Source organism: Eulemur rufifrons, chromosome 3 (genome assembly GCF_041146395.1).
Source record: "Eulemur rufifrons isolate Redbay chromosome 3, OSU_ERuf_1, whole genome shotgun sequence".
Lineage (NCBI taxonomy): Eukaryota > Metazoa > Chordata > Mammalia > Primates > Lemuridae > Eulemur > Eulemur rufifrons.
Genome location: NC_090985.1, coordinates 80,455,839 through 80,473,900, shown reverse-complemented (window position 1 = coordinate 80,473,900; position 18,062 = coordinate 80,455,839). Strand labels below are relative to the sequence as shown.

General features: G+C 33.2%; 1 protein-coding gene across 2 annotated transcripts in view; it reads left to right on the top strand.

Annotated features, from left to right (window-relative positions):
* The window catches only part of CRISPLD1 (cysteine rich secretory protein LCCL domain containing 1), a 44,570-nt gene extending 27,062 nt beyond the window's left edge, over window positions 1-17,508 (top strand). The window contains exons 7-15 of one of the 2 annotated variants that reach the window (XM_069466341.1): window positions 507-647; window positions 814-874; window positions 985-1,051; window positions 1,244-1,374; window positions 3,221-3,264; window positions 3,358-3,430; window positions 8,492-8,567; window positions 12,593-12,723; window positions 15,174-17,508. In XM_069466341.1, coding sequence (XP_069322442.1) covers window positions 507-647; window positions 814-874; window positions 985-1,051; window positions 1,244-1,374; window positions 3,221-3,264; window positions 3,358-3,430; window positions 8,492-8,567; window positions 12,593-12,723; window positions 15,174-15,225 — 776 coding nt within the window. In that variant the 3' untranslated portion in view covers window positions 15,226-17,508. The remainder of the gene's footprint in view (window positions 1-506; window positions 648-813; window positions 875-984; window positions 1,052-1,243; window positions 1,375-3,220; window positions 3,265-3,357; window positions 3,431-8,491; window positions 8,568-12,592; window positions 12,724-15,173) is intronic. The other variant, XM_069466342.1, reaches the window with a different exon arrangement.
* Window positions 17,509-18,062: the final 554 nt, after the last annotated feature.

The following is an 18,062-nucleotide window of genomic DNA, read 5'->3' as shown; positions in this document are numbered from 1 at the left end:
TTGAATTTCCTTCTAACAGAGAAAAACCTTTCCATAGAAATGGATATTGTAGTAAATAACAGGCATGTCAATCCTTCTTTAGACCAGATTTCCATTTGGAGAAATTTTAAATGTGATTCTTCAGAATATATTAAGAATACAATTTCATTTGAGACTACAAATGCAATTTTACTAAACCCTGACTTTATTAGATCACTGTGGAGATTTCATTGTGAAAACAAAACACTGATAATTTAAAAGTGACTCCATTAAATATTAGCCAAACATTAACATAAATGAATCATAAGGGTTTTTGAACTTAAGGGTTCAAAGGCTTATGTGTACATTTCATTTACTCCAATGCGGTGCTTAAGGTCACCACCTTAAGCCAAAACCTGTGCCAAAAAAACAGTACCAACTTTACTGGTTTTAAATGTTAAATAGGAATATCAAAGTGTATCATTATATGATAATTTCTGCAAATATAAAATGGCATTAATATTTCTTAAATCTGTTTTCTCTAACAGAAGGGTCAGACAGGTATTACCCTCCTCGAGAAGAAGAAACAAACGAAATTGAACGGCAGCAGTCACAAGTCCATGACACCCATGTTCGGACAAGATCAGATGATAGTAACAGAAACGAAGTAATAAGCACACAGCAAATGTGTAAGACCTCTGCATTACTGAGAAAAATTATATGGCATATCCATCAAGATAATAGTAATTTGAATATTTTTAGAATGGAAAAAAAACTTGTCATTACAATATATATAACAAATTACAGCAACTTTCATATTTTCTAAGTTATTCTGGTGTTTTTTTTTCCTTTTAGCCCAAATTGTTTCTTGTGAAGTCAGATTAAGAGATCAGTGCAAAGGAACAACCTGCAATAGGTAATATTTATTATTATTCTGAAAATTAACTGACAAAGTAGAAGAAATATTTTTTATTTTATACTGACCTTCAGAGAAACTAAATTTTGTTCCCAATTACTTTGATTTAGGTATGAATGTCCGGCTGGCTGTTTGGATAGTAAAGCTAAAGTTATTGGCAGTGTACATTATGAAATGGTAAGTATTATAAATGTAATTATTTGGTTCCATATTATATTTGATTTTTTAATGTGGAAAAATAATCTATATAATGTAGATATTTTGCTCAGAAATGTTTATTTAATTTAAAGTCTCATAAGCAGTAAGAGGCTGTGCCTTATGCAGAAGCCTAATATTTTAACATCCTTTTATCTTCTCCTTTTCTCCAAGCAATCCAGCATCTGTAGAGCTGCAATTCATTACGGTATAATAGATAATGAAGGTGGTTGGGTAGATATCACTAGACAAGGAAGAAAACATTATTTCATCAAATCCAATAGAAATGGCATTCAAACAATTGGGTAAGTACCCAAATGATCTTTTGGACCACATGAGTTTAAATTGTAACAATGAGCCAACCCATTTTTTTAGAGGAAAGCATAGAAGAATTTAATCTAAGAAGAGAGAAGTTGGTAATTTTCAAAGTTCATTTTAGCTACATAATTTCCATAGACAAAAAGAAGAAATAGCATCTAAATTCAAAGTTGAACCCTTTTGCTTGTAATAGACATGCTAAAACTCCAAATTTTCAAGTTTAAGTAAAAATGTATAAATCTGTAGTTAATTCCCAATATAAAGCAATACATTTTTTAGCTATGACAGAAAATACTTTAAAAAAGGCTAATTAATTGGCATATTCTTCCTTCCCTGTTTCGGGAAAATGGCTTATTTCATGCAACAGTAACTTTGTTAAATTACTGTTAAATGTAATAATGTTAAATTATATTAATGGGTGAAAGAGCATTTTGAAAAATCTAAATATATAATATGCTATGTCATCTTTTTATTCATTTAAATGTAATTTAACTCAAAAACATTGGTTAACTTTTAAAATGTTTCTCATATTAAGTATACTAAATACCTTATTCTAAAACACTGCATTTTATATGTACTCTACAGAAAGTAGAAAAATATAGGCATTTGAAATGTTTTTGTAGTGCCTCTTTTCTTCTAAGTAAAAAAATAAACATTATTGAATCTTATATGGAATGACTTTTCTCAGGGTATAGACATAGTCTCTTTCCTTTGTAACTATACAGTTGGATGAAACTCCACAGTGGGGTTAACTATAATATAAAAAACAATTTGTTAAAAACTCTTGCAAATTTGTAGAATGACCTCCTATGTATACAGTTTTGTTCAAAGGCTTGATGTGTAGTTTTCAGCCATTAGCAACAACTCTTTTTAGTAAAAGCTTTATATACATATTTACTGATTAACTTATTCATTCAGCAAATATTTATTAATTACTTTCGATAAATACTAAAGATTAGTTATTAGTTTTAGTAAGCCAAGCACTGTATTAAAGAACATTTATCCTATTTATTTTTTTTCTCTTAAACTTACAGAAACTTTCTTGAAATTCAAAGGCTACATTTAATAGCTTGTATATTTTGTGCCTCAAAGAATGTTATTTCTTTTGGGTACATTATAGATGGTGAATATTATCATAATAATGAATGTATTATTATAGATTAACATAAGAGTGTCTACCATGTTAAAGCACCATCATAAATAAGCCTTACCTTTTGTAATAGATGGTTTTTCTGAAAATCTGGGTATTCATAAACCAATTAATATTTTGATATATATGGGGTGCCTAATCTTATATTTCTGTTTTTTATAATGCATATAATGAGGAAAAGGTCATTCCTTTATTATAGACATTTTACTAGATACTAGGGCAAAAAAATGAATAATGCATACTCCCTTAAGGTACTTATTATTTTGTAGTCTTCTTACAACACTGCCTTGTATTTACTATTGTGAAGGATTCAGTAGTTTGCCTGTGTGGAGACAGGGAGTTGGTATTTGAGAATTTTAATTTTGATAGAAAACAATATATATATATATATATATATATATATAAAATGTATATTGGTTTATGCTCTTATCTGTGAGTTTTCCAGATTAGTAATGATGAGAACAGCCTCTAATATTAAGAATGGTATTGATTTGGTTCATACATGAAGGTAATATGGATTTAGCATAAAACTGATGATATTTTCTTATATCACTACTTATGTAGCTATTTTAGCAAAAATATTTTAAAAAATAAGGTATTCATAGACCTGAAAGATACCAGAAATTAATGCTGCTGCTGATGATGCCTATAAGAAAATGATTGACATTTCTTTTTATCTTCAGCAAATATCAGTCTGCTAATTCCTTCACAGTCTCTAAAGTAACAGGTAAGAACTTTTTTCATCTTATTTTCTTACAACTATATAGTATGGTATTGCTTTCAAGGGATTCATTTACTGTTTTGTGTTTTAATTCCTCAGTTCAAGCCGTGACTTGTGAAACAACTGTGGAACAGCTCTGTCCATTTCATAAGCCTGCTTCCCATTGCCCAAGGTAACATTTTCTAAATTTTCTCTCTCTCTTTTTTGTTTTTTTAGCCAGGGCACATATATGGGGCTTTGGCCCTGGGATAATTGTTTTTGCCTGAATTTCTTGCATCTCTAAGATTCAAAGGATATATAATGTTGAACTGCTAAGCAGGAGGGAGCAATGGAACATCTCAAACTACATGCACTCCATGCAGGCCTAGTGTGCTTTCCTCAAATGCAAAAGTACTTGCTGTTAGTCTATAGTATCAGGGCTTATGGATATAACCTGTATGTTTACCTGTGCTACACAGAGTCCTGTATTCGTCCGCTTGAGCTTCTGTAACAAAATACCATTGACTTGGGTGGTGTAAACAACAGAAATTTATTTCTTCTTAATTCTGGAGTTTGGAGGTTCAAGATCAAGGTGCTAGCTGATTTGGTTCCTGAGGAGGGCTCTCTTCCTAGCTTGGAGGTGGACACCTTCTCTTTGTGTCCTCACATGGGAGAGGGAGAGAGTTTGTTCCCTTGTATCTCTTCTTATAAGGACACCAATCCTGTTGAATAAGGGCCCCACCCTTATGACCTCATTTAACCTTAATTACCTTTATAAAGTCCCTGTCTCCAAATTCAGTCACATTGGGGATTGGGACTTCAACATGTGAATTTTGAAGGGACAAAAACTTTCAGTTTGTAACAAATTCTTACCCAAAAAAAACTAAAATGATATAACTCATATTTTTTAACATTGAGTTCCTAAATTAGATCGATCTGATTGCATTTGGTGAGTCAAAAAACCCATCTCTGCCTTTCTTTTATTTTTGTTTTATATTATACATTCTCTTTTATAAAATTATACAGGAGTTTATCTACTATAAAATGACAAAAACACTTTATCTTGGCCAAGCTAAGATGAAAATTGTTAGAAGTATTATGGCCACGAACCATACTCAGTACATAGGAAAAGTGAAGTATGTCCCTCTACTTCCAGTCTTAGTTCTATCCACACAATTTTCAAAAACCAGTAATGAAACTTAGAGATATAATTATAACTTTCAAACTATATTTGATAAAAAGTTGAAGGAGCTTAATTTTTATGGAGAAATTTATTTACTTCAGAAAAGCTTCATTACTCGTCCTTTTAAAACTAAAGCAATGTTTCACTTAAAGAATGAGATTGATTGTTCACAAAGGACATAGCAGAACCTTTGTAACAGAAGACTGTGATGTCTATATAACAGGTGAATACTTTCTACCAGTATGTAGTTTCTCAATTATATATGTAATATAAACGAATATATAACTTGTTTGCTTTCAAAAATCAAATCTTTTTGTCTCTACTCTAATGTGAGACTCCAGTTGTAATATTTTTGGTCGGTTAACTTGATGTGTGCTGATTTGAGAATATTGAAATTACTCAGCATGTGTCTTTACTGAAATCAGCAGATCTACAAAGAGTGTAGGATAATTTCAGGATCCCTTAGTATGTGAAGTTTATCATATACTTTTTTACCATCTTACCACAAATGAATTATATGCCAAATATTTTGTTATAAAAATATAATCTCCTGTTACTAGAACTTCATTAATTATGGCCTTATAAGGCTTACAGATTTGATTAAATCATGGTTTCCTTTGTAATCTTAGAAAATTTTGTAGTAACTTTTTTCAGATTTCTCAAGCCACTATACTTATAGATTATATTTTTATAGAAAGAAGAAAAGATGTACTATTAGTTGAAGCTGGTAAATCTTAGCATCATAATATATGGAAAAAACAGGAATTTTAGAATTATACATTTATAAATATTGGTTAAATACCTACCTTATACCAGTATTTTGCTAGACCCTGTGTTAGCCATGTAGCTAGGTTTATGGGGACCAAATAATAAGGACAATCGCTGTGGAGCATTCCAGCATAAAACCTTCCTCAACTAAATACTCAATAAGTGGTACTTTTGTATCTATAAAACAATCTATATAAATATTGCTCCAAAAGAGAAAAATCATTCACGTAAAATCTTAATACACAAGTTTTCTATTTCTTGGCTTGTTCTAAGGGGACTATCAAAAAAAAAAAAAGAAAAAAGAAAATGATGTGCATTTTTAAAATTAGTTTTAGCTTTTACTGTCACTAATAAATCCATAGAAATAATAATTGATATAAAATTTTGACCTTAAGTAGTTTGGAAAGTTTTCCTCCTTTTTTTTTTTATTTCAGAGATTAGTGAAATGGTTTGTCTTTTCTTTTCCTCAGCTAAAATTTTTGATAGTTTCATAAATTATTTGTATGACAGTTTATAACTTTTGGGAAACCATATGATTGGTACATCTGTTTTAGAATTTCTTATCCCTTAAATAAGTTGAAGCATAGTCCTATTCTGGAGAAAAATTAAAGGAAATTAGCTCAAGAAAAGCTTGAAGAAACAAGATTTACTTGCATGGCCATGTCCTTAAGAAGTTCCATGGCTGGCAGAACAACCCAAAATAAACTATTAATATCATAACCTTGTGGAAATTGGTGTGTGTCTGTGTCTTTTATTGAAAATCTTATCCTGTTTTACATGTATCTATAAAAAATGAGGTCTTTAAAATCTATTGAATGCTCAAAACATGCAAGTAGATATCATTAAAATATGTCAGCCTTTTGATTCAGAGTTTAGAGGCAAATTGTAGGTAAAGAAATGTTTACTAGACCACTGCCTACTTCCTCAGTAATCTGTAACAAGATGTCAGAAACGGAGATTAGAAGACAAACAAGCAAAACCTCCCCCAGTCTTTGTTTTACCTGAACTTACCTAAGTAGAAACTAAATCAACTTGGAACTACTGACCTTGGCTTTCTGCAAACCAAGTGCTAAATATGGGCAAGGTAAAGTTTGCACAGCATGATCCTAAGGGCAGAGCAGATGGTTTTACAACCAAAAGGTTGACAGTGAATGCCCAGCAGTTTTCAAAATGATGAGATCATTTTCTGGTCAGAGGGGACACCCTTCCTCCTGCTAAACCCCAGACAGCATCTTTTATAATAATCAACCCTTTAATTCAAAGCCGTAAAAACTTAGATTCATTTATTACTTATATTTAAATGCTCTGGTTTAGATGTTATGTGATGTATATACACTTTACACAATGGCATATACATTTTATAAATAACAACTAGCTATTTCTTAAAAGCTATCATTAAGGAATACCTGCTTCAATTGGCAAGTGTACTTTCAACTGAAGTGTTTTTAGAATAGTTTTAGGAAAGTCATTGATGCCATCATCCACCAGTGATTCTCATGTAGCCGTTAGTTGAAAGTCTCATTTACTATGTAAAATGAATTGCGTTTTTTCAGTTTTAGTTCCTATTTCCTTTTAGTGCATGGGTATGTGTGTATATGTGTGTGTGTATTCAAAAGAGCCAATTGATTTTTTAAAAAGTGTCGTCTGACAGTTCTTAAACTCTGGGAATTGATTTTTTAAACTATCATGTTATTTATTAAACATTGATAATTTATTTGTGTTTAAGTAAAAAGCTTTTGGAAACTTGTTTCAAATGAGCTAAGCCAGTCAGATATCAGTAAGGCAGTAGGATTTCTGGAGGAAGAGTTGTCCATGCAGAGAGGCAGATAAATGCAAGGGCTCTGAGGCAGGATCTTATTGTGTATGTTTGAGGAAGAACCATTAGGCCAATGTGACTGGAGCAGGGTGAGAAAGTAGCAAAGAAGTAGGCTATAGAGTCAGGTGATTGGGGTCAGAAGGTACAGGGCTTATTGAGCATTCTAAGGATCTGTCATTTATTTTGAATGAGATAAAAAGCCACTGGAGTATTTGGAGCAGAGAAATGACATGTTTACTCTTTTTTTTTTTTGGAGACAGAGTCTCGCTCTTTTTTTTGCCCTGGCTAGAGTGCCGTGGTGTCAGCCTAAGTCACAGCAACCTCAAACTCCTGGGCTTAAGCAATCCTTCTGCCTCAGCCTCCCAAGTAGCTGGGACTACAGGCATGTGCCACCATGCCCAGCTAATTTTTCTATATATTTTTAGTTGTCCAGATAATTTCTATTTTTTGTAGTAGAGCCGGAGTCTCACTCTTGCTTAGGCTGGTCTCGAACTCCTGACCTCCTGCCTTGGCCTCCCAGAGTGCTAGGATTACAGGCATGAGCCACCGCGCCAGGCTGGAATGACATGTTTGGACGTGTATGCTTTAATATATGTGTGAAAAATGAGTTGGAGAGGGCCAAGGTGGAAGCCGGGAGAGCATAGGCGAGCCTACTGCAGTCAGTCAGACAGCAGATGACAGAGTCCAGAGTGACCATGACTGAGCTGCTTAGGGATGCTCTGATCTTGGATATGTTTTATGTGTAGGCAGTGGAAATTGCTGATGGATTGAATGTGAGGTGTGAGATGAAGGGAGAGACCAAGGATAGAATAAAGGTTTTCTGCCTGAGCACACGGAATCATGGAAGTGCCATTTATTGCAATGAGAAGCCTACAGAAAGAACAGATTGGGGAGTAAAGGACAAGATTAGAAATGGGTTTCGTACGTGCTAAGTTTGAGATGTTTATTAGATCTAAGTGGAGATGTTGAATAAGCAGTAAGATATACAAATCTGGAATCAAGAGAAATCTCAACTGGAGACACAGATTTGGAAATCAAAAGTTTATGGATGATAATTAAAACCATGGGATTGGATTAGATACCAAAGATGTGAACTTAGAGAAGAGAAACTGACATGTATGAAGCAATGATTCAGATTTTCCAAGTTACCTGTTTACTAAATTCTGCAGACACATTGGATGCTAAGTTCTCAGATACATAGAGATGCTTCCTGGTGTTTCTTTCTGCTTTAAGTCCCCAAATTTAGAAAGCTTCCTAGCTAAATTTAAAAACAAATCACATCTGTGCCAAAAGATGGAAGTAGATAAGGTAAACAGAAGCAATAGTGTCTATTGCCTGGTTTGTACAATTCAACAATTTCAGGAGAAAAAAATGAATAGGGTTTAGATTGTTGAGTTTACTTTTGTGTATGCATGTCTATGGTTTTACTAATAAGAAAGACTGAAGTAACCCACTTACTTGATATATATATATATTATTTTTTTCAGAGTATACTGCCCTCGTAACTGTATGCAAGCAAATCCACATTATGCTCGTGTCATTGGAACTCGAGTTTACTCTGATGTAAGTATCCTAATTTATACAGCTCTCATTATTCGTGTGTATATATATTTAAATGTATATATGTACACTGATATACAGAACATAGAAACATGATGATACACATATTCTCAGAAGAATTAATCATCAGTATCCCTGGAAATTAATGTCCATATGTAAATCTGAGTTCATAATCATTTATTTTTTTATTTTTTTTTTTTTTTTATTTTTTTTTTGAGACAGAGTCTCACTCTGTTGCCCAGGCTAGAGTGAGTGCCATTGCGTCAGCCTAGCTCACAGCAACCTCAAACTCCTGAGCTCAAGCGATCCTCCTGTCTCAGCCTCCCGAGTAGCTGGGACTACAGGCATGCGCCACCATGCCCGGCTAATTTTTTCTATATATATTTTTAGCTGTCCATATAATTTCTTTCTATTTTTAGTAGAGGTGGGGTCTCGAACTCCTGAGCTCAAACGATCCGCCCACCTCGGCCTCCCAGAGTGCTAGGATTACAGGCGTGAGCCACCATGCCCGGCCATAATCATTTATTTTAACTAAATTTTTTTTTTTCATATCCTCCCCATATATATTATGAGACAGTTAATGAAATAGTCTACAGATATTTTAGGGAAGGAAAATATATTTTTGCCTTTCTTTAATTTTTCTTTTGGCTCTTTGGTATTGAAGTCTCAACTGGACACTTAAGAACTGTCAAATGTATGAACAATACCTTCACTTACAAAGTGGCGTTTAAAAAGTAGCATAGAGTCATAAACAGATACTATACTAAAATATATACAAAAGGAAATTAGTTGAGGGGATGTTGTAATGGATGACTTTAGTGGGGTTGGATGAAGAATGTGAGCTGTGATGGCTTCAGGATGGTCACGTGCTTTTTGAACCAGGTTTGAAGTGTGGGTTGGTAAAGAGTGTCAGGGACACATTCTGGTTGAGATGAGTGGCATCTACAAGGACACAGAGGTGGAAGTGAATGAGCTGCATGTAGACCTAGCAAATAGCTCTGCTTGTCTCTGAGCTGCTGTGAATTGGAGCTAAGAGGGGCTGCAGCCAAGTTAGTCTGAGGAATAGAGAAGTCCAGCTCTTCAAATGGGTAGATAGAATCTGAAAGCACATGCTGATGAGTTTAGGTTTTATGTGGAAGACGTTTAGAAACTATTACAAATTTCTAAGCCAGAGAGTGGCAAAAACAAATTTAGGAAATACCTTCTTGATGCATGCATTCAATAGAATACTAAGGGAATTTGACAGTGTAAAGAAATCTGAAATATGGGCAGCATCACCTGTTCCTCTTGATGACTTCATTTAGGTCCGGTTTTTTTTTTTGTTTGTTTGTTTTTTTAATTTAGCTTTACCTTTGAAATTATTCTCATTCTAAGTCTCTCTCAAGCTTGAAGTTTACATTATTTTTATTTGTAGTTTATCAATGTCCCACTGGTATCTTGACTTTGCTAGTTCTCACATTGGTGCTTATATTCTTGCTTCTGTTTGAGAGAAATGCTTTTTGAAATTTTTCTGTCAAAACCATTCTTCACATTCTAAGTTATTGCCACTTTCTCTGTCAGATATATTGCTGGATCTCCTAATCCAAGTCTGAAGTTGTCCTTCTTTCAACCCCTATAACTTTGTTTTTTTTTCCTTTTAGCATTTAGCTTATTTTATTAGGTATTATGATTGTTACCCTATCTCCTTTACTGGTTTGTAAGTTCTTTGAGGGCCACAGCCAGGCAAGTCATTTATCAATTTTTCATCACTAATTTGATGTGTGCCATGCTGTGAATGAGATAGGCTTTTTCCTGCCTTCATAGAACTTAGAGCACACAATGATATCAGACATTCAGCAAGTACCTTGCACATAAATATTTTTTAAAAAAACAAATTAATAAGTGTATAGGAATGTGCATATCTGGAATCATCAGAGATTTCCAAAGAAACCATACTTTCATACTTTCCAGATTTTCCTTTTAATCAGCAAATCTTTTCATTTTAGTTATGTCTTTCAGAATAGTCTACATACTTCTGTACTTGTAAGCCATCTCTTTGCTAGAGTTACGGTTTTGTCAGAACCTATATCCTGAGATCATTTTATCTTCCTACCTCAGTGAAATGGGTAGGTAATATATATTATCATGTAGGTCCTTTGAAGAGTAAGGTGGAAATATAAAGATTGCTCTCACATGATAAGTACAGAGTCAGAGATTGAACCATTAATTGCCAATCTTCCCTGTCCCTACAAAATACATTATCTCTTCAATGAGGTTAGTATGGACAGATGAGAAACAATCAACCAACATCTTTCCTCCCCTCCCTCTCCTCTCCTTCATTACTTATTTCCTTCTTCCCTCCTTCCATTCCTCTCTGCTATCGTCCTCCTCCTTTTTCTTCTTTCTCTCTCTCTCTCCCCATTTATAGAGTCAGAACTTGTACATTCTACTGCTTTGAACTTTTATCTACAGTTCACTACAGATTAAATTAATTTCTGCATTCATTAAAATATTCCACTCCTCACAGATAAATTCTTTCTTTTCATATATTAATTCTTACAAAGTGTGTGTATGAAAAGAAAATGTCTTCTGACCTTTGGACTCAAATAGGAATGCCTGCTGACTGCATAGTTGTAGGCAAAACAATAGTCTCAAAGCATTTTAAGTGCTTGGATTTAGTGAATGTTATATCTAAGCACTTTTCTTGCCTTGGGAAAAAATGCTGATAATACCTTTTTAACAGAACAGAATAAATACTGAAATGTGTACAGACTTATTTTTGATTCAGTCTGTTCTGAACCGTATGGGAGGCAAATATTAATTCATTGTGGGCCTTTCAATGGCGAATAAAATGCCTCCTCAGAGTAAAGACACAGGTTTTAGATATATGGTCTTTTGTGATATAGCAAAAGCATGAAAAGGATTAAACAGCCCGGCATTCAGGCTCTCTGATCTAATAAATACTGACTGACGCTGCAGAGTTCACAGCACAGTAATAAAGCAAGGTCATGTAAGAAACACATGCTCATGTGAACTTACAAAAGCATATTAAATCACCCACGTATGCACTGAGATAAGAAAAGAACACACCAATGCTATCAGAAAAGACCCATGGAGATATGAGGTAGATTGCTTTTTACTGAGACAGTTCAAGCATCTCCTTTTGTGGGATGTCCTCAGGCTACACTTGCCTATTGACAAATTTTGGTAGAACATTGGATTAAAGCAAACATTAAAATCCTTGAAAAGATTTTAATGGACCAAAAAAATGATTTGACTTTTAGAAGTCATTTGTTGTAAAAATTTGAAAGTATTAGACCTGAAACAGTAATTTTCTTCTCCATAGAAATCACATTCAATCCAGATTATATGACTGGTACAATATAACCTTAGAATGTCCCTAAGGTTCATGTCAGATCACTCAAAGCAGGGTGATAGGCAATGCAAATTTAGGTACAAGTTGTGATTGTTCTTCATTTTTTTCTTCTTAGGGTTATTCTTTTAGGCAAAATTTCTCTGCATAGATATTTTTTTAATAGGAAATAACTTCCCATTTAATATATACTAGTATTTTGGAAAAGCAGCCATAGAAATGTGCAGAACTATTGCTGAATTTGTATTAGGCAAAACCAAACACAAATCAGGTAAAAATAACCCAACTTGTCAACATTTGGCCAGAGTGACTCCAGTATGGACTAGCAAAGGCTAAAATTTAAGAATGACAAATAGGCCCTAGAAGAGATAAAAGGAGCTGACTTGCTTTGACACTCTAAAAGCCTGCAGTGTGGACTGGACAGGTCTTTGCTAGATTAGAGTGGGGAGGTGTCTTATTGCAGCCTCTCTGAAGGTCTGCCTTCAGAGCTGCTCAGAATGGGCTTTGAGTTTTGACTTTTGAAAGATTCCTTTATGTTCAAAACATTATCCTGGAGCTGCTCACTGGCTATCAATAAAGAGACACATTTCAGTGACTTCAGACCAATAGAAAAATAGGCTGGGCAAGTCCAGCAGGAATTTCCTAATAATGGTACGTTTTTTCCTTTCCTCCTCAGCTGTCCAGTATCTGCAGAGCAGCAGTACATGCTGGGGTGGTTCGAAATCATGGTGGTTATGTTGACGTTATGCCTGTGGACAAAAGAAAGACTTACATCGCTTCTTTTCAGAATGGAATCTTCTCAGAAAGGTAAAAACAAAACAACATATATATATATTTTTTTTTTTCATATACCAGCCATCTCTTTATTTATGATTGGGCCCATTTTACTGTGGGTTCAAAGTTAAGTGGCAGAGCCAGTATGTTTCCTTTGCACACTTTGGTAAACAGTCTTCCAGGGATGGGAGAAGCTGTAGTACCAGAGGTGCCTGTCTCCTGCTGGCTTGTAAAAATCAACATCAAAATCGGATTACAAGTCAGAACTACTCTTTTGTTAATTGATCGTGTAATTAGGAAATTTCTTTCATCCTGTTTTGGATTTTCTAGATTAGTTTTTATGTTTCATTCTTTCTAGGTGAGCAAGGCACGGAATATTTCTCTAATCCAGTTATCTGATAAAGTATTTGAGAAAAACAATGAGTCTGATTTTCCATAGAACCAAGTTCTCTTTTTGATTTGAAGTTGGATGCCTAGTATGATATAAATGAACTCTTTCAGGTCATCTCATACAATTTAGCCTGCCAGTATTATATATTTTAATGATTTGAGAAAATCCATGTGACTCACTTTATCACGTATTAATAAGCATTAAGAAAAATGAACCTATAATGATTTTTTAAAAATCATTAGTACTTATGGAAGTAATATTAAGTCTCATTTATTTGTTAGATACAGAAACTTTTAGATATTTTCCTGAGTTCTTCAAAATTGCCAATGGAAGGTTCATATATATAATAATTTCTCCAAAGGGCAGCAACAGAATATGCTATGCAGGGTATCTAGATTGGTTTCCACATAACCATCTGGGTGTTACCCTCATACTAAGACAGATCTGTATTTTTCTTACCTCTGAAATGCTGGGAATTTTTCAGAGGAGACTGTATCAAGAGGCCATTGTTGAGAAGGTGATTTCTCTATAACCTGGCTCATGGTCTCCTGAAGCAGATGTGATATATAAAATGAACTCCTGAGTTATAGAATCTGATATGCAACTTCATAAGCTAAATGCTAAATGGGGTGATATGGTTTCATTTACCTCTCATACTTCTTAAGTTTATTTTAAAGTATAAAATGATAGATGATAACCTAATAAAGCTGAGAATAATAATTATTTTTAGTACCTCCTATGAATATTCCAGACACTAGACACTACTGGGGACTTTAAGTATATTAATTCAGCTCCATCAACAGCCCTGTAATGTCAGTTCCATAAACCCTAATATTATATGTGTCGACTGAGACTCAAAAAGGTTAAATGATGTGTCTAAGTTCATATAACTTGTAAAAGCTCAGAGCTCAGATTCAACACTATATCTGTGGGCTCAGAGATATGCATTTTTCCAATATATTACTGCATACAAAGAAGAAACACACCAAACACATCCACTTCCTAGGGCACTTAGTCAGTCTGTTGCCAATAAATAAAAATAGCTTTAGGTTGGCTATCTGCTTATATGAAAAACTCAGTGTGCGTGCATGTAGGTATGTGTGTATTTATTTTGTGTGTGTTGTGTTTGCACACGTGAGATATCCTCATTCTTTTCTTACTTTAAAACTCTTTCCCTTTTTTTCTTACACATGAATAAATAGTAAAAGGGATTTCAATTTGTCTCTTTCTTAGCATTTATTACATTAATCTCTAAAAGTCTTTTTTCCAATTATTAAGCAAATAAAACTTTATGCAAAAATGTAAAAACTTCAAAAGTTTACAATTGATTAGAATAAATAATGATGAATGGCATTATCAATGTGTTAACTTTTAAAGATTTAAAAATATACCTTGGTTGATGTTGCCAAATAAAATATAAACAATTTAATAAAGAGTAAATTTTATGAGTCTGTATTACTTTAAACTTCCATTTTAAAAGTATCCCCAAAATGAGATTGAATGTCGTGTGTGTGTATTTGTTCATTTCAGTGAAGAAATTCTTAGGCGCTTTCAGATTTGACCATTAAATTTCCTCACTATCATTTTTCTTGAAACTATTAAGAGTATTAATCTATGTGATAGCAATGTAATTTTAATTTTGTCACATTTAGGAAATGATAATAAGCTAAATTGCCTAAGTATCGGCAACCATTTTAACTTGTAGCCATGCCTATCAGTTGTAAACCTTAGTCTCGGTATTGCCCAGGTAAAATAGAATAACAACTGCCTAACTCTGCTTTATTAAATTCAAAAAAGGTAATATATTAATAAGACATTTAGAATCTGTGAAGTTTTATAGAGACTACTATTATTACCATTGCACATCTTAAATTTCTTTAGTAAACTTGCAGTCCACCATACAACCAAGACTTAAAGAATTATGTCATCCTCACTCAAGTTTTCCAATAACAATAAATTACAGTAACCTAAGAAAGTTGACCATCTGGATTCATATTCACAGAGCTGCTTTCTTGACTGTCATAAGAAAGCATGATTTATTGGAAGGATTATTTGTGGAGATGACATCAATATATTTCTGTATTTTTTGCAGTTTACAGAATCCTCCAGGAGGAAAGGCATTCAGAGTATTTGCTGTTGTGTGAAATGGAATACTTGGAAGAGGATCATAAAGACTATTCCAAATGCCATATTTCTGAAGTTTGTATAAAACTGTAACATTACTGTACAGAAGATATCAACTATTTTCAGCCCAAAAAGTTCCAAATGCATATAAATCGTGATAGACAAAGTCTATGGAATAAAACATGGGACATTAGCTTTGGAAAAAGTAATGAAAATGTAATGGTTTTAGAAATCCTGTGTTAAATATTGCTATATTTTCTTAGCAGTTATTTCTACAGTTAATTACATATTCATGATTGTTCTACATTTCATATATTATATGGTGCTTTGTGTATGCCACTAATAAAATGAATCTAAACATTGAATGTGAATGGCCCTCAGAAAATCATCTGGTGCATTTAAAAATAGGCAATTCTAAAGCTGAAAGAAACCTTATCATCACATGTTCCCCAGTCTGGTGTTATGCCATTACCTACTCCAAGTAATCTCAAACTATTTTCCACTTAATACCTGTACAGTTTTTTCTTCTGTTAAGTTTAGGCATCTAGAATATTAAGTTCTGATATTGCACTTCTTATTTTGTATAAAATAATCCTTTAATATCCAAATGAATCTGTTAACATGTTTGATTCCTTGGGAATGGTCTTAATTAGTCAGTTAGTGGTATGAAAACATTCCTGGTGATCGTATAGTAAATATAGGGTAAAGCACGGGCAGCCAGAGCTTTCTATGTATTGTTAAAATTGAGGTCACATATTTTTTTTGTATCCTGGCAAATACTCCTGCAGGCCAGGAAGTATAATAGCAAAAAGTTTAACAAAGATGAGCTAATGTATTGCATCACCATTGCCACTGATTTTCTTAATGGTAAATGGACTTGTGTATAAATGTTGCCATATTATGGTACCTATAGTGGTGATATATTTGTTTCTATGAAAAATGTATTGTGCTTTGAGACGAAAAATCTGTAAAATGTTACTTTTGGTAATTTTTTGTCTGCTGGTGAATTTACTCTTTTCCTATAAACATATTAAAATGAATCATGTTTCTAAATCTTATTTTCAGTTCCCTTTGCATGCTTATTTTAATTTAGAAATCATTTTAAGATAAATGAACAAAATTATTTTAAGTCTTTGAAATTGGGTTTATTAACATTAGTGTAAATTATATACTTAATAGCAGAAGTCTACAAAATCAACCTAATTAGGTATTTGTGTATGAAAGAGAAAACATTTTTAGAAGTATTCTAACAAGGGAGAATTTGAGTAGAATGAGAGAGATGAGTTTTCAAAGTATAAGGAAAGAATCTGAAAGATATCAAGTGATTATGAAGGAATTGACAAGACAATTAATACTTCAAATATTTTCAGCAATATTTGTAGGAGTTGAGCAGATAAAAGTGAGATAAATCACATGTTGGGATCAGGAGAGCAAGAGAGCTGGATGATACAAAAGGAAAAAAGAAAGAAGAGAGGGTCTCACACAAATAGACACCAACATCCATGATCATTTATCAAGGATTGGCAGGGAGGTAAGTGGTTCAAAATATTGATAATCAAAACTTAATGATTTATACATTAAAAAGTTCAAAACCTAAAGCAGATTTTAAGGGGACATCTTTTCCAAAAGACACATTACCACCTTCATAAATAGTGTGACTTTACCCAGGCTCGTCCTGCAGTATCAGGCTGTTCCTTACTGCTCTCCCCTAATAGGAAGGCCCCATCAGCCCCATCAGTATATGGGTTCTCACATTGGCTCCTAGTTTCCATCTCCATCATCACTTTCCTGCACTATTGCAGTGTCAGCTGGAGCCTCTGCATTGTATCTCTTTTCAGTGCATCTGTATTTCTTTCCCTCTGCTGGGATTACTCTCTTCCATGAGTTTCCATTACTTAAGAAAACCAACCACCCTTGTAAAAGCATTTAGGAACCTTCATAGTCTTGTTGGTATTGTTTACCTATCTTCTACACAGGTGTGGCCTTGGGTAAGTTATTTCACTTTCTATGCTTCAATTAGCTCACCTGTAAAATGGGACAAATAATATCTCATAGAGATTGCTCTAAGAATTGAGACATTATATGTAATGTCCTTAAAGGAATATAAAACACATAATATGTATTCAACAAATTATTTTCAATTATTATAATCATTATTTTTGTTTTTATTTACGTTGGGCAAACTATGAATATATCATACTATGCTATTGATCCTCTGGCACTTAACTAAATGTGATATTCTTCAGGAATTTTCCTGCAGTTTTGGTGAGAATTAGATGCTCTCTAATATGATATCCTTTTAATTTGACCATATTAAGTATTTAATTTGCCTTGTGCTATATATAGTTTTTTAAACTTAAGGATAAACTCTTTGAGAATGGTAATGCTCTTATCTGTCTTTCTACCCAAGAGCACAATTGTCTCAGGGATTTTTACTTCTTGCACTCTACAAATGGTGGGTCAATATTGTTAAATGAGTGATTAAACAGTTTCTAATTTTATTTGTGATAAGTGAATATTTTTATATATTGTCGTAGTAGGAGTTCAGCATTAAAGTATTATAGTCAAAGAAAATAATTTATGGATAGATATTTTATATGTAGTCAATAGTTAGTATTAACATCATTATCTTAGCTTTTCAAATTTACCCAACCATATGTTAATTACCTTAATGTTCTTCATATATTAAATATAATCTAGAATTTTACGCAGAGTATAAAAAAAATTCCTCTCCTAATATTTTAGATAATTTGCATATTACAGCATCCACTTTTCCATTCAATATTGTATTTTAAAATCTTGACTGCTTTCTAACATTTCTAACATGTTTTTAAAAGAAATGTAAGGTCTTCTAAAT